At 34.7% G+C, this 16,957-nt stretch overlaps 1 protein-coding gene across 2 annotated transcripts in view; it reads left to right on the plus strand.

Annotated features, from left to right (window-relative positions):
• Window positions 1–16,957, plus strand: part of LOC143222893 (uncharacterized) — a 198,753-nt gene that overhangs the window by 22,957 nt on the left and 158,839 nt on the right. For both annotated transcript variants that reach the window (XM_076450040.1, XM_076450050.1), the window contains exon 4: window positions 7,798–7,850. In XM_076450040.1, the coding sequence (XP_076306155.1) occupies window positions 7,798–7,850 (53 nt within the window). The remainder of the gene's footprint in view (window positions 1–7,797; window positions 7,851–16,957) is intronic.

Genomic DNA, 16,957 nt, shown 5'->3' on the forward strand with positions numbered 1-16,957 from the left:
CTTCAGCTTAACATTCAACAGCCAATTGCTAAACAAAGGACAAGAAAAACAATTCACTTTCTTCTATCTGTTGATAGTAATCTTACTTGAGTTAAACTCCATAAACAAGTTACAGCAAATCTTGCTGTGTCGAATAGTTCAGTGGTGGTTAAGACAGTTGAACTCACAGTCTGTAGGCCACAGGTTCGAATCTTGTTATCGAACATATTCCTTTTTTCCGCCTTGAAAGCTTTATAATGTAATGGTCAATCCCATTTGTTTCCTTTGTAAAGATTAGCTCAAGATCTGGCGGTGGATGGTGTTTACTAGCTGCCTCCCCTTCAACCTATCACATCGTAATTAAGATAGGCTAGCGCAAACAGCTCTCTAGTGGCTTTGCATAAATTTTCACAAACAGACAAATTACCTTCAACATATAAGGACCTGAAAGTGACCACAGTTTCAGTGGCTAATGTTCTAGTCTGGGAATTCGAAGGTCTCTCTTTTGAGGTGTAGTACTACTAAACACGCTGTGAGTGCACTATAAGAATTAGTCACTGCCACTGTTCTATTGAAAGTAATGGTTTCAGGCTGCAGGTTCAACCCAGTAGTTGATTTTCTCTCAAACTTAAAAGACAACTACATTTGAGCCATAGAAGATCCTAATATGGACCATTTTCCTGTTTGCAGAGTTGAATATTTTTTAGTTAACTGGATTATTACTTAATAAGTTTAAGTTGGAATTTTAAGCAACGAATAATTACAATTAGAGTAGCTTTATTAGTGTTTCAACATTCGGTAGTACAAAAGAAATATAAGTTTATGTACAGTGTTAATGTATCAACAGGTGGTATATATTTCTATACTATACTGTTTTCTATGTTCTCATCTGGTTGAGCTCTTTGTGAAAGTTTATAATGTATACACATTATAAATGTTACTTTTCAAGTGCTTTTATCCGTAATTAATGCCAAAATACGTTGAAAAGAAAAACATTCTGGGGTTAAAACGTTTCGGATGATTAATTTGAAAAAATCGCAGCTAACGAAGTTGATTCTGCGTAAGAGCTCAGCATTTTCTGTAATGGATCATTCACACTACGTTGCACTTCTCCAGCTTCGCTGAATAACGGAGGGGGAATAAGGGCAATGACTCATTGTATGCTCTTATGTTTCATTCCAAACTTATTTGTTTCACTCCCGACTGTTTTCGTTCGTCGTTTCCTACTCATTCACCGTCTGTAGAAACTCTGGTGGTCTTGTATCATATATATATCCTTTGCCTGAAGACAACCTCTGGACGTGATAGTGTGGGCTAACTGGGAAATTCCTACGTGGTTAAATATTTCTTTCTGGCTTTATATGCTTTGTAGAAGGTTTAACACTGCGTAAAAGGGTTAGTGATAATTGCGAAAATTACTCATTCTCACCACGGGAGAGTTTACAGAAACCCACGGATGAGAGAAGCAGTAAAGCTTACGTTATCACTTATTTCTCTGTTTTCTGAAAGCGTCATAAGCACGCTCTTTCTGTCTTAGTTTCCTTGCTCTTGTGTGAGGTTTCCAGATAAAGAGTACCTTATACCCTTGAACACAGTTATTTTAGTTTCATCCAAGTGGAAACCAGTAACTCCGAGATTTAGAAACGTCAAGAATGTTTTTACATTTCTTGTTGAAAAACTAGGAAAGAAAATTATTATATAACATAAAAACAGGAGAGCTTAGCTACTTACATTCCTAACATTTTTGTAAGCTTTACCCTTATCTATGCATCAAACAGCACAGGATGAAGGGTTTGTTTTTTATTATTTAGAAGAGAAAGATATTTTCCAAATGGGCTTGCGTCCGGTCACCAAAAACCAAAATTTTCTGCATTACCGTTAAGATTTTTAAACTGCAAGTTTAAAGCCGCTGGGAAATTTTGCCCAAAATAACTTGGTCCATACTTTGGACACAAAACTACTATTCCACTGTACCTCATGTAAGTCTTTATCATATCCTCCTACTTCCTTTTGAAAAGAATGCAGGGTATGGTATTTACATGAATGTTTTTTGCTATGTGTATACGTACATATATGGGTGGGTGTGTCTTTGTTCGAACGAAACGGTTCCAAAAGATACAGGAACTGATTACACATTTTACCGTAGACTCCTGTTATGAAACACATCAACACACATTTATGTTACTCATAAACTATAAGTTTATGCACTAATTAAAATTATTTTCTTTCAGATACAAACAACAGATTTTGGGAACATATGATCTAAAGTTTTTTGTTAAGCGCAAAGCTGCGCAATGGAATAATCGTGCTATGCCAACTGCGGATATCGAAACCTTGTTTTTAGCATTATAAGCCTTCGGACTTACCGCTGTGCCACTGGGGGTGGGGGCTATTACTAGAGGTTTCTTTAATCATAAGTTAACTAAGCCATAATAACTAGTTATGATAAAAGTATTGCATGAGGTAAAATAGACTAAGATAAAGTAGTAACTTTTACTGTCTATCTAAAAGCATAATGTATATTTTATTTTTGAGATACGCACCTATGTACATCATTTACATTTTAAAAGAAAATATCTGAAGAAAATTAGTTTCATAATAGAGAAAAATGTAAACTATTCGAAGAAGTAAGTGTAATATTAAGCTATTAGGTCATTAGACTCTGTCTCAGAACAAAAGGCTTATAAACAATATAACACAAAAAATAATTATCCTGATTTTCTAGCTTTAAGCCTAAAGATCAACAATCTTCGGAAATGATGTTCGACATATTGGGGTTTTAAAAGTAAATTCTTATGTCGTTGTTTTTTATTCTATTTATTTTGGGCATGTAATTAACGTAGTTTATTTTGCATAAGATAAAACAAAAGAGTAAACGTTAGTCCACTCAATATAAAACGAAAATGTTCGATAAACTTATAAAGTACGTATAGTATACATCAAATAAAATAAGTCCATATCTTACTGTTGCAATATAAAAGTAAGAACCCAGAAATGTATAAAACAACAACAACAAAACTGACGTAGTATATATTCTTTAAAAATATTTTATGGATTACTATTTTCAGTTCATGTTAACATAAAAATATTTCGTTTTGTAAAATAATTCCAGACCAATTTAGTACTTGATCACGTAAAATATTGCCTGATTTAGAACTTTTAGATATTATTTCATTTTATGGGCATTTTTATTCTATATAATAAAATATGATATATTAATAAAAGGGTTATAAAATATAAAGTTTATAGGATTTTCATCATAGCAACGAATTTCAAAATATAATAAATTTAAAAGTTTATTTTATTATCTAAGTTATTAACTAAATAATAACACTATGTAACAAAAATGTTGTTACTGTATAGTATGTGTTATTTCTTAATTGCTTATGTTGTAAAAGTACAGAAAATGGCCATTATTCCCTTCAAACATTGCTTTTGTGACCTGTAAAATGAAATTTAGAAATTAACCTATTTTCTATGTAAAAACAGGCAAATTTGCACACATTCATTTACATAAGGTCTAAATAAAACAACATATGAATCAAGATTTACATGTATTTATACTAAAGTTATACAAAAACGAATAAAAATGTTTAGAAGTGAGTGGTTTTTTTTTAGATTTGTGACTGTAATTTAAATCACTTTCACGTGTTAGCCCCCAAATATAGTCTTCCATCATGTTTTTCTTACACGCTCCTTGGTAGCGGCGTTTAAAGTCCGGTATATCTTGATGGAAGCGCTCTCTTCGCTTCTCTGTGTATGCTCCTATGTTCTCCTTGAATTTATTAAGGTGAGCGTCAAGGATATGGACTTTCAGGGACATCCTGCAGACCATTTTGCCGTAGTTCTTCACCAGAGCCTCAACCAGTTCCACATAATTTTCGGCCTTGTGATTGCCCAAGAAGCCCCGAATCACTGCGACAAAGCTGCACCAAGTTTTTTCTTCCCACTGAGCTTCTTTGGGAATTCTGTGCACTCCAAGATCTTCTTTATTTGTGGTTCAACGAAGACACTAGCTTTGACCTTTGCCTCAAACAGCTTAGGGAAGAAGTCTCGAAGGTACTTGAAAGCTGCAGATTCCTTATCAAGAGCTGTGACAAATTGTTTCATAAGACTCAATTTTATGTGCAATGGTGGGAACAACACCTTCTGGAAGTCCACTAGTGGCTTACACCTGACATTGTGCATCCCCACAGAGAACTCTGTGGCCAGTGCTTCATGTTGTAGTGCGCTGCGGTGTCCATGTTGTCCCAAAGGCAAAGATAGCAGGGAAACTTGGTAAAGCCTCCATGGAAACCCATCAGGAATGCCACCATTTTGAAGTCTCCGATAATGTCCCAGCTATAGTCATCATACTTCAAGGCTTCTAGCAAGGTATTGAGGCTGTTGTATTCCTCTTTGAGGTGCACCGAATGAGCCAGGGGAAGAGACGGGTACGTATTCTCGTTATGGAGCAGCACAGCTTTTAGACTTCTGGATGGGCTATCAATGAAGAGACACCACTCGTTCGCGTTACAGGCAATTCCAATCGCCTCGCACAGAACGGATACATTGTGGCAGAAGCAGAGCCCATCTTGACGAGTGAAGAAGCTTGAAAATGTCAGTGAAGCTTCTTCTGACTTGCAACTTGCACACTTTCATCTAACAAATCACACTCCTTGAGCCTAGATGTCAAAAGCTTGGCATTTGACTTCTTAGACCAAGATCTCTGATCAAGTCACTGAGGTCTCTTTGGTTGGGGTAATATGGATTTCTCTGAAATTGTGATCTGGATCTTCAACGTCTACCTCCTCTTCTGATTTGCTGTTTTCTCTGAGAATGGCTGCTTTCTTTCTGGCGGAGTGGATACAGGGAGCTTAGGGCAGTGTGGCACTGGGGCGATGGATGATGGAAGGTCCGGATACATGATAGCAGATGCATTCTTGCCAGCCCTACGTTTGGAAGGGTCCACCATGCAGAAGTAGCAATTGCTTGAGTAATCAATGGGTTCACGCCAAATTCGTGGAATAGCGAACTTCGTGGCTCTTTTTTCCCCTCTGTACCATCCTGCAAAAGAGCAAAATAAAATTGTTATTATGAAGAATAAATTTCTTTCATCCACAACAACTAATGTGTGAGAGGTTCATGCAAAATATTTTATATGTGATATTTTCTATACTATTGGAAACTTTTTAAAAAAATAATTAAAATATATTTAAATTTTAAAAGGTCTAAAATTTGTATAATATAAAATATTACTATTCACGCAAGCAAGAAATTGTCCATCTTACCTTCTAGAGTTCTTTTGCAGTGCTTGCAGGTAAAATGAGGTGCCCAAGGTTTGTCTTGATCCCTGACAGGCATGCCGAAATATGCCTTGTAGGCTTCACATATATTAGCAAATGCTGTCACAGAGTACTTTTTCGCTCTTATCTTGATAAATGGTCCAGATACATAGCAAAATGCGTCTGGAGAATGCTTTCAGCTTCTTGAAGCCATTTCTGATAAAATCAGATAGGTGTATATGTTCACTTAGGCAGCTAGAACTAAACTGAAGTGGTGAGTGGTGAGCCCCTGTATATATATTACTATGGAAAGTTCTAGAAAATTCTAAAATTTTTTGAAAATTCTTGTAAGTTCTACAACATTCTAGAAAGTTTTTGAAAATTCTCTATCAGCTATTCAGCACTGAATCTACCTGGAATTTTTTTGGAAAATGGGTAAATTTGAAAATTTCATTACCCAGATCACAAAAGCAAAGTTTGAAGAAAACAATGTCTTTTACATTTACTTTAGGCATAAGCAATTGGGAAATAACACTTTTTGCCGAGGAACAAGAAAAAGTAAAAATTTTGTTACATAATGTAATTTATTTATAAAGATGGACGTAATCGAGTAAATTTAAAAACTGTTATTTAAAAAAATTGTAAAATATTAAAATAATTTACTCTCGAAAATTATCACTTATTTAGAATAATTAGTGAATAAATAGCTATAGTATTATATATGAATATGTAATTTTAATGAAACATATGCTATTTAATTTTAAAAGGTAATTAATTTCAATGTTATCTATAAAATAGAAATATTTCACGAGGTGCAACAAGTGAAATCTTGTAAAAATATGCTAAAGTTTTTAAATATCGCTATAATACAATTTATTTTAAACAAAACACCTCAATACATTAAACATGTAGATATTCTTCTTATAAGGAATTGTACAAGTCTTACAGTTATACTTGTGCCTTTAGTATATGACATAAAACCTTTATGAATACAGATCAGTTAATTAAATATACAATAACCTGAAATTACAAAATACATAAACAGAAAGATTTTTTGTTTGTTTGTTTGGGAATTTCGCACAAAGCTACTCGAGGGCTATCTGTGCTAGCCGTCCCTAATTTAGCAGTGTAAGACTAGAGGGAAGGCAGCTAGTCATCACCACCCACCGCCAACTCTTGGGCTACTCTTTTACCAACGAATAGTGGGATTGACCGTCACATTATACACCCCCACGGCTGGGAGGGCGAGCATGTTTAGCGCGACGCGGGCGCGAACCCGCGACCCTCGGATTACGAGTCGCACGCCTTACGCGCTAGGCCATGCCGGGCCAAAACAGAAAGAAGTAATGGAATTCCACTAAATACTATGAGTGTAGTATCTTTCCAATTACTCTTAACTTAAAGTTAAATATATTACTATGCAAGTTAGTAGTTGATTATGCTTTATAGTTTTCCATTATTACATCACTTATGTTTTCGCCAAGTATCTTATTTATAACATCTGAGTTTTTTTTCAAAATGTGCATTGGTTAGATATTGTGAACATCATGAATGTTAGCAGTATTCAGAATGTATGTTGAATGCAAATACATTTTAATACTCGTTAGATAGTTTTAACACATGGAGAATGTTAGCAACATTCAACATGAATCTTGCATACAAACGAATTTTAGCATTGGTTAGAAATATGAACGCTGGGGGTGTTAAAGACATTGAACATGGGTTATTTTCATTACTTTATAACAAACCAACAATGGATACAAAAGCAGTTTCTAGTTGTTAGTTAAATTACATGGGCACAGCAGTACGACAGTATTACCTCCACTAAATAATATCCTTAAAGTATGACAAAGCAGTAAGGTGACCATAGCGTTAAGAAAACATAAGTCGTATTACCTATCAAGTCAGCCTAATGTTAGAAAGTAAACATTCAAAAAGACCTTGTTCTGAAATATGATTACTGATGACAGAACTACATAGGATTCTATGAACTTTACAAGTGTTTTAAAATTAAATCTAAAACTAAGCAATCAATTTACAAACCATAAAGCAATTTTATACATTATCGATACTTATGTGTTTAACATTATTTTGATAACACTTGTTTGTTTACATAATAATTAGGAAAGGTAGACAACACATGAGCCTGTAGAGCCTAAAAAATTCGAATATGAGCACTAAACAGTCGTCACGTTTACAGGGTTATTTGTTCAATTACTAATGTAAAATTGTGTAAAACTACTAACCCTAGATAAGTTCCCTAACTGAGCAGATGAATTTTTTTTATTTTAATTTGTTTTCAGAGTGTAAATGTATTGCTAAAAAAATAAAAACTCAGTTCATTATATAACCATTGTTTCTCCTTCATGATCCAATTATAGAAAGCGTTGTTATGAAAAACATAATAATGAACGTTTTAGTTTATGGGTTAACTGTTGGTTCCCAACATAAGACAAAAGTTTGTTAGGTTTTAATTATGTTATTTATAGCACACATCTTATACAATCTTGTTTATCTGTGAATAATAAATATATATTTTTTTTATTCTCGACAGCAGGAACATGCATTCCTAACATAGCAAGGAAACCGAAGACAGCTACTCAAATGGTAACGACAGAAATAGTTATATATATTTCTATATTTTATTCTTGTGCGTTTACACGTATCCCAACATCAGCTTTTGTTCGATTCATTTAAACTTTAAGTAAACCAAATCTTGTGATTGACAGCACACTCGGTCGGCCGTTAAGTGAAACTGGTGGATCGATTTCACCGTGTTTGCATCACCAGCATCCGACTTAAGTGTTAAAGTGCCAGTCAAAGATGCTCTTAACGACTCCACCGTCTCAAGTGCGGATGAAATCCTACTTCGTGTCCTCCACGCTATTATTGAAATATCTAAGCTAGTTTTAACTAGATGTAAATATATTTTACCAAGTTTATTTAAGTCCAGTAGCCCTTACTGCTTTTGTGAAACTGAAAGTAACGCGACAGTAATACAAATGCATTTATCATATCCTTCAGTTTGTTGTATTACCACAAAAGTTGCACATTCTTTAACGGAATATATATGTGTGTGTGTGTGTGTGTTTAAACACTCATATCTGCTCTTAATAACGTTTCTCATTCTTTCTTACGTGAGGCTTGCAGAAATAACTTAAATATGATATACTGCTTATCTCTGCGAATGTGTAACTTCTGTGCAGAATAAATCTTTCTCACGAAATTACACTTTTTCCTTCCAACATTACAATTTGTACTCGGGTGTTATTAGATCATATTTTATGAAAGACGCTTAATGGTTCTTGTATAGCGTTATCTAAGAAATTATGCGATATATAACCCAAGGATAACAGATGTTGTTGTTGTGCTAGAATTAAGTTAACTATTAAGTAAATTTTGACTACTTTCGATAAATGTGGAGGTAAATTCCATTTGTACTTTTTTATGGTGCTGTTTATTTACATTCGTCACTGTAATAAGGTACTGAAATAGATATGTTTTACTTATTTCTCCAGGGTGATTCAACTGTTGTTTTTTTTTTTTTGTTTTTTTAATTCCGAACACGCGGGTTCTTAATTGTTGTTTCACATATGCCAACTACTTTTCTACAAATGACTAAGAGTGTGAATGGCAATTATAGATATTGGGTTCTACATCTGTTCTTAATTTTTTTTCATTACTATTTTTACCATGGCCCGGCATGGCCAGGTGGGTTAAGGCGTGCGACTCGTAATCTAATGGTCGCGGGTTTGCATCCCCGTCGCACCGAACATGCTCGCCTTTTCAGCCGTAGGGACGTTATAATGTGATGGTCAATCCCACTATTCGTTGGTAAAAAAGTAGCCCAAGAGTTGGCGGGGGATGGTGATGACTAGCTGCCTTCCCTCTAGTCTTACACTGCTAAATTAGGGACGGCTAGCGCAGATATTTTTACGTCTAAGGTTTGAGAATAGAGATCAAAGCAAATATCTCTAACGTTGTGTAGGTCCTACTTCTGCAGGTCTCTCTCTTTCTCGCTTACTAAGGTGCATTATACCTTTCTTGCCTTGTAGTTATTAGTACGTAGTTTTATTTGTCTGTCTTTTATGCGCAACGTGTTGTGTTTTGTTATTGTTTTTCTGCTATTAGCGTAATTAAAAGAAAACACTTTCCGATGACGTAATGGAACGAATGAGATGTACGAGATTACTGTCAAAAAATTAGCATTCTTGTATATACATGAGCACACACGTGTGTGAGTAAATATATATTAAAGGTACAAAACATATTGGTTATGTCTGATTGGAAAACGTTATAGACAAATGACTAGTGGCGCATTTAGGTAGGGGCTAGAGGGAGCTCAGTACCATGGATCCATGGTCTTAATGGGTGACCCATTCATAATTTTATTCAGTGTAAAAATACATGGGATGTAGGGCCTACAAAATCTTAAGTCCGCCACTGCAAATGACGTATATTTACGTCATGGTAGATGTATCTCATACAGGCATACAAGTCATTACAGTCATGTCCCTTCTTTACTTTATGGCACGTATCCATGCTAATGTGAGCACATGTCATGCATGTGTTCAAATACGTAGAAGCCACACACCTGTACAACTAGTGGACGGCGAGCTTCAAGTTATTGTGGTTTATTTTCTTTACTGAAAACAAACCTAAGCATTTAAATCAATGGACGTTTTTTACTACACAGAAGTTGTTTTATTTTCGTGAAGATGACTCTCACTTTGATATATTCCTTTAAATGTATACAATACTTGGATATGTTATTCGTGTCTAAAATAGTTTCTAATTTACAACGATAATTTAGGCCTTCTATACATTCTGTTCACTTTTAACATCATCCAAATAATTATATATTTTTATACCAAACATATGAAAATAATGTTGTTTATTTTATATTAGTTTTATGCTGCCCAGTGAAGTTGATATTTTGTTCTGAGTAACTGTTTTTCTGTCAGACTATGTGAAATTATGATCGTACTCTCCTCTGTTAGACTGTGTGTTACCATCTTCTGACATTGTGGTAATATTTCTCTGTTATACTGTGTGTATATGCCACCATACTGTGCGATTGTGGTCATATTTTCTTCTGTTAGACATGGGTTATGTTACCATCTTGTGAAATTATGGTCATATCTTTCACTGTCAGTCTGCATGTTACCTACCATCTTGTGAAACAGATCATCATACAGAGTACTTCTTTTTAAATTCAATAAGACATCCAGTCAAAATCTCTAAAACCCATCCTGTTTCCACCAATTAAAAATATACTGACTGAATGTTAATGTATACATATCCTGCTATAGGTAATTTATAGTGATTAGCTAGAAGAAGTATTAAAGTATTTATTCAACTTAACGTCTTATTGGATACTAACAGAGAAAATTCTCCATCCAGCACGTGTTTAACTTGGGTTGTTTCTAGGGTTAACTCCCTACCGAACTGTTCGAGGAAGAACTTCCTACTTTTATAAATAAGCTTCGATGAACAAGGGATGATACATAAGCACGCTAACACGTAAATATGGTGAATCATGGAGCAGCAGTCCTCCCCACGTTTTCTACCGATTATTCGATAACTTGCATATGGTTTTGTCGTGATTTTCAAAGCACATGTGGTAGCGCTCCATGTTGTCAAATACGTTTGTTAAGTATTATAAAATATGAATACATTTTGTAGCAGACCATCTATAGGTCAAATCAGTATGTTCAATTCAAAGCATAAGTAGATGATTAGTCGATGAGACAGTTGTGGTAACGAACAGTAAGTTAATTTATTTTTATTTGATCTTATACACTGTCTGTTTTCGACCACTACACATTCATTTGTTATTTCTTAAAATTTGATTTAATTGCTCATAAATCACTAGTTAGGTTGCAAAATATAATGATGGTGTTAACTATGTGAAGCCATAATTTGTTTCTTTTGACTCCGTGTGTGTGAGAAAGAGAAAGAAACACATGTGTTCTAAATATTGTTCAAAGTTCTTAGTTTGTGGACGATCTTCTATTAAGACTCAATTCTAATATTTTATCAACGCAAGCTATATTGATCTTGATTAAAAGAAACAACTAAACATAAATCACTGGATATATTTTTAATTGAGTTTAGCTTAATTACAAGGGTAAACAGAAATTAACAGGTATAATTAAAAACTAAGATTGCTCTGATGACAGGGATCTGTTAAATAACAGTTGACGGATATATTTAAAGAATAGAATAATTTTAAAGAGGTCTTTCATAAAAGATATTGAAATGTATTGTTCGAGATTTGAACGGAAAGAACGGCAACAGTTATTTAAATGTGATGTTATCGTTGTGGCTTATTTCTGATAGCATCCGAGAGATGTTCGATATATCTAGACTTCTAAGATGTTATGATGAATATGTCCATCCATGTTAGCCCATTCATTTCGTACTCCATGGATTTGAAAGTGTTAGTCATCTAATGTAAATAACACACTAAAAGAAAAACTCATTCACTGAGGGAAGGGGAAATCAACTGGGGATAGTGACGTTACTAGCAGTGGCCTCGTACTAACTTGTAGTAGAAAAGTAATTGTAGTTCGTGGTCATGTCAGGCTTCCCATTATACTAGAGAATTACATCGAAGAGCGTGCATTACATAGGGTGAAAAATCAGTGGGGGTGAACTAGAGCTTATGTAGGATTTCAGTCGCGCGTGTTATGCACATACCAGCACTCGAGGCACGTTTCTCATAGCTAAGCGAAGAAGCCTGACACATTAATGTAAAACATAATTTATTATTCACTGTTGCTAAGGGATACGAGCAGCATCTTCTGTTTTGTTAACTAATTATTTTTCTTGCAAAATTTACGTAATGATAAAACCCCAGTAGAGATGTAGTAGATACAAGTGGTGCAAATAAATTAATGAAATAAATCTACTTCACTATAATTATATTATTCTGTTATAATGTTTAGCACACAGCTAAATAATTCTGTATTTTCTTAGAATGATACTTTGAGAGATGCAGCTCTGATGTTATTCGCGTTTTCATTTCTATATTTCTTTCGGAAAGGAAAACTTTTAACCCCAACAGACACATTGTTTCGACAATGAAAGGCTTGGGTTTATATTCACACTACCACCTAAAACTGTATAGCACTGCTTGAATATGACATCAAAGAACAATGGAACTGATTTTGACGTCCGTGACGCAAGAAGGTGCTAATATTACTTTATTTCTGTAGTTGTTATATATTCCTCATAAAGAATATACAACCACTTACTATTTTAAAAGTCTGATAGGCCTACTCTACAACGAATGCTTAAACTCATATATGCAATACCTTATACATTATATTATAGAAACTACTGATATTTTTGTTTATACCTAACTTGTGTTTTGGGATTAAAAGCTACGAGATTAACCAACTTAGACTTAATTATATTCTATTTACTAGCAGTAGAACCCACATATCATTCTTAAGTAATAATGATATTATTTAATACAATATTCAGTATAACAACTAACCAACATGATTGGTTGAAAACATTAATTTTACATATAAATAAAATACCGGCAGTGGGATTAATTTCATTCCCGATAATATATCATGGATCCACCAGGAAGTTGCTACATAAATAGTCTAGAAAGATACTTTTAAAACGTCGACAAAAGTCATATTGATTCCAATCTGCGATTCTACGGGCTAATCAAGTGATTACTTGACTGTTATGGCCCGGCATGGCCAAGCATGTTCAGGCGTGCGACTCGTAATCTGAGGGTCGCGGGTTCGCATCCCGGTCGCGCCAAACATGCTCGCCCTCCCAGCCGTGGGGGCGTTATAATGTGACGGTCAATCCCACTATTCGTTGGTAAAAAGTGTAGCCCAAGAGTTGGCGGTGGGTGGTGATGACTAGCTGCCTTCCCTCTAATCTTACACTGCTAAATAGGGACAGCTAGCACAGATAGCCCTCGAGTAGCTTTGTGCGAAATTCAAAAAAAAAAAAACACACTTGATTGTTATCTTTTTAGATGACAAGCGTGTTGAAAGGAAAAAGGCGTTCTCCAGGGGACGTTTTGAGAATATCACTTTGGATAAAGACGTTTTGGTGTAATAGTGACCTGCTTAACAATAAATATATCTAAACTTTGTATTTTAATAAGAGGATTAGATCAGAAACTAGATGAAAGGTTTAAAATCTTGAGAATCGAGAAAATTTCAAAACTAGTTGAGTTATATTAATGGCAATCTGCTTCGTTATTATAAAGTTTAATTATTTCTATTCGAAAGGAAAATATTTCCGTAGTATCAATCAGAAGCACTATTGAAAATTTGTTTCCATCTAAAGCTAATTGTACAAAGGAATTTTATTTTATTATATTAAAATATTGGACACCGTTTAATTAATACTAAGATGTGTGTAATTATCGTTTATTCTCTAACATTCGTCAATATTATTTAGGCTGTTGTAAACAAGGACATTTCATTATCCATCATCACCTCATTCTGTTGGTAGGATTTGAGGCGCAGCTCGATATTTCTATATTTCTCATAGAATGATACTTTTAGTCACATATTTCTGTATGTGTTGTTTTATTTGGAGATTTCTTTCATATTAATTTTATGTACAACTCATTAAGTAAACACAGATACAAACACACGTGCAGGATCCCCAGAAGAATTCTCCTTCAAGTGCAAATAAAACCCATATTAAAAGTGACAATTCTTTTTCTGTTATAGCCTACAGAGTGCATAATTTTTCTCGCGATTGATGGCATGCGCACGTTTTACAGACGTCACAACAATACAAATTGCAACGTTAGGCTTCCTTTATTCGATGCCATTTTAGTGTCTATTGACTGAATGACAAGTAAACCCTCCTGGCGGCCTTCGGTTTCCTTTCGGGGAAACTAAACAATGAATTCGATTAAGCTAGTGTTTAATGAAATAGGATAGTATGTGAGAGTTACTGGAGCTAATGGCGTTTTGTTGTTGTTGTTGTTTTACAGCCATATAATAGGTTGTAACCGAATTTTACATGTGCATGCAACAACAACAAAAAGTATGCTGGCATAACAAATACCAGAGGTACGTCTTAAAAAATGTTTTTTTTTATTGAACACATGTACGGTCTTGTTTGTATGTTTCATAAGAAATAAGATATTTATTATTAAGATGCAATATAAATACACTATCAAACTGAGAAATGCATGCTATATTAAAACATCTACATATGTAACTTGTACAGCGAGACAGGTTTTATGAACATAATGAACGATTTATTAAAGCAGAAAACACTTATCGAACATCTGTAGAAAGATGTGTAATTCAGCATTTCACCAATCATAACAACACTTTGCCAAAAAATAGATAATGACAAAATATAACATTATAAATAACTTCTGGATGTATGCTGTTTTCCCCAAGTGACACAGTATTGAAGGTTAATTCTGGTTAATATCGGTTTGCAGATAACCAGTTTTGCAAAATAATTGTTTGGTCACTCTTCTATTTACTGTTCTTCTGGATACCCTGGAATGAATGTGTTCATGACATTCTTGTCGTAAGATTTTCAGTCTTTCTTTTTTTGTACCTTGATATGTTAACCTGATCAAAATCCATTCATCGCAGCAGTAGTGTTTCGGCATATGCCAGTAGACTTTTCTGGAACAGCATTTTCTGTAGTCCAATGACGTTTCAGGATTCTGGATAAAGTACACTGAGAGCACCTTACTGTTCTGGTAGTGTCTGTTTGCTTCATACCATTTTTGAACAGTCAAGCAATTTGACGCCCTATAACTTCTGGCTCATGACGAGGCATGATTCTACAAAAAGTAGAGACATTGTCTGAAGAAAACGTTGATCTGTTTCGAAAGACATTATCATCAAAGCACACCATTTTATACAAAACAACTTTGTGTGTGTGCTCCAAACACCTTATACAAATCAGAATAACAACTGGTACATATTTGTCTGATCATATGTTACCTTTACTGTTACTATTCGAGTAATTACTTAATAATTGTACCATGCAATAACATCAATATACAAATATTTAGGTAAATACTATCGTCTAATACAATAAACATTAGTTGTTTCGAACAAATATACACTGCACTACTAAAGGTTGTGTGTATACGGATCGTCAAATTTAAGTGTATTACATTGTATCTGTACTGAGCGTGTTTAGAACATCCATCTACAATGTAATACACTTAAATCTGACGATCCGTATGCACATAACTTATTTATTCAGTAGTACGGTAAAAAATTTGGATCTTCTAAATGTAAGGTTATAACTAAAGTAAAATTTTAAAAATCCGTGAAAATGGTATCCTGGCTATAAGCTAATTAATGCATACAAATTGTGAAAGAGTTGAAAATAGATAAAAACAGTAATAGGTGGTATAGTACAATTAATAAAAATCCTTCTGGTTTGATGAGTAGCGTTTCTTTTCCTAAATTTCAAGATATACTACATGAAATCATTTTAAATCTGGAAACATTTGCGATGCGACAGAAATTACCAAATGATAAATACCAATAAGACTTAGACCTAATTTTAAGACAGCGAAACGTCGTATTACTCTATAATATAATATCGTAGTTTCCTTCCAAAAACACAGACCAGCAAACTATATCAATATCCTTATGAACGGATTGGCATGGCCAAGTGGTTAGGGCGCTCAGCTTGTATAATCTGAGGGTCACAGATCCAAATTCCCGTCGCACCAAGCATGTTCGTCCTTTCAGCTGTGGGAGCATTATAATATCATGGTCATTCCCACTATTCCTTTGTAAAAAAGTACCTTAAGAGTTGGCCGTGGGTGGTGATGATTAGCTGCCTTTTTTCTAGTCTTACGCTGCTAAATTAGGGACAACAAGCGCAGAAAGCCCTCGCTTTGTGCGAAGTTCAAAAGAAACAAAACTTTTTGAACCTTGACAATCACAACACAATGTTAGTAGTGAAGGAGTACCAAAATAAACCAATGTAAAGATGGGATGTATTGTAATAAACCCATATAAAAGTTAAGAGTGGGAAACGCCAAAACCCATTGCTCTACAGCGTTAAGAGTGGAAGGTAATTAAGTAAATCCGAATGAGACCTCACAGGTAAATAGCGCCACAACAATTTGATGTAATGAGGTGTACCAAACCACACTTTCCTACGATGTTAAGTACTGAACATCATGTTAATATCAATCAACTTTGCTATCCTTACCCATTCCAAGACTTGATGATATTAGTTTCCACTGTTCTTTGTTCCTCGCAGACTGCAGTAACTTTCCTAATCCAAGCATCTTATTTCCGATCCATTGTCTAATGTCATCGAGTGAAGTGGGTTCTGCCTTCGGTTTTACTAATCATGGTCTTGTAAACAGCCCCCCTAGATCTAATTATATACTCAAAGTATTGCATTTTACGTTTCCTTTATACATTTAGCAGTTGCCTTCAAGTTGCAGTACATACTTTAGATTTTTTCTATGTAGCTGATTGGTTTGGTTTGAATATCGCACAAAGTTACAAGAGGGTTATCTGCGCTAGCCGTCCCTAATTTATCATCGCGAGACTAGAAAGAAGGCAGCTAGTCATCACTATCCACCGCCAGTGCTTGGACTACTATTTTTACCAACGAATAGTGGAATCGACCATTACATTATAAATCCCCCACGGCTGAAAGGACGAGCATGTTTGGTGTGACGGGTATTCGAATTCGAGACCTTCAGGTTGCAAATC

Source organism: Tachypleus tridentatus, chromosome 1 (assembly GCF_004210375.1).
Source record: "Tachypleus tridentatus isolate NWPU-2018 chromosome 1, ASM421037v1, whole genome shotgun sequence".
Taxonomy (NCBI): Eukaryota; Metazoa; Arthropoda; class Merostomata; order Xiphosura; family Limulidae; genus Tachypleus; species Tachypleus tridentatus.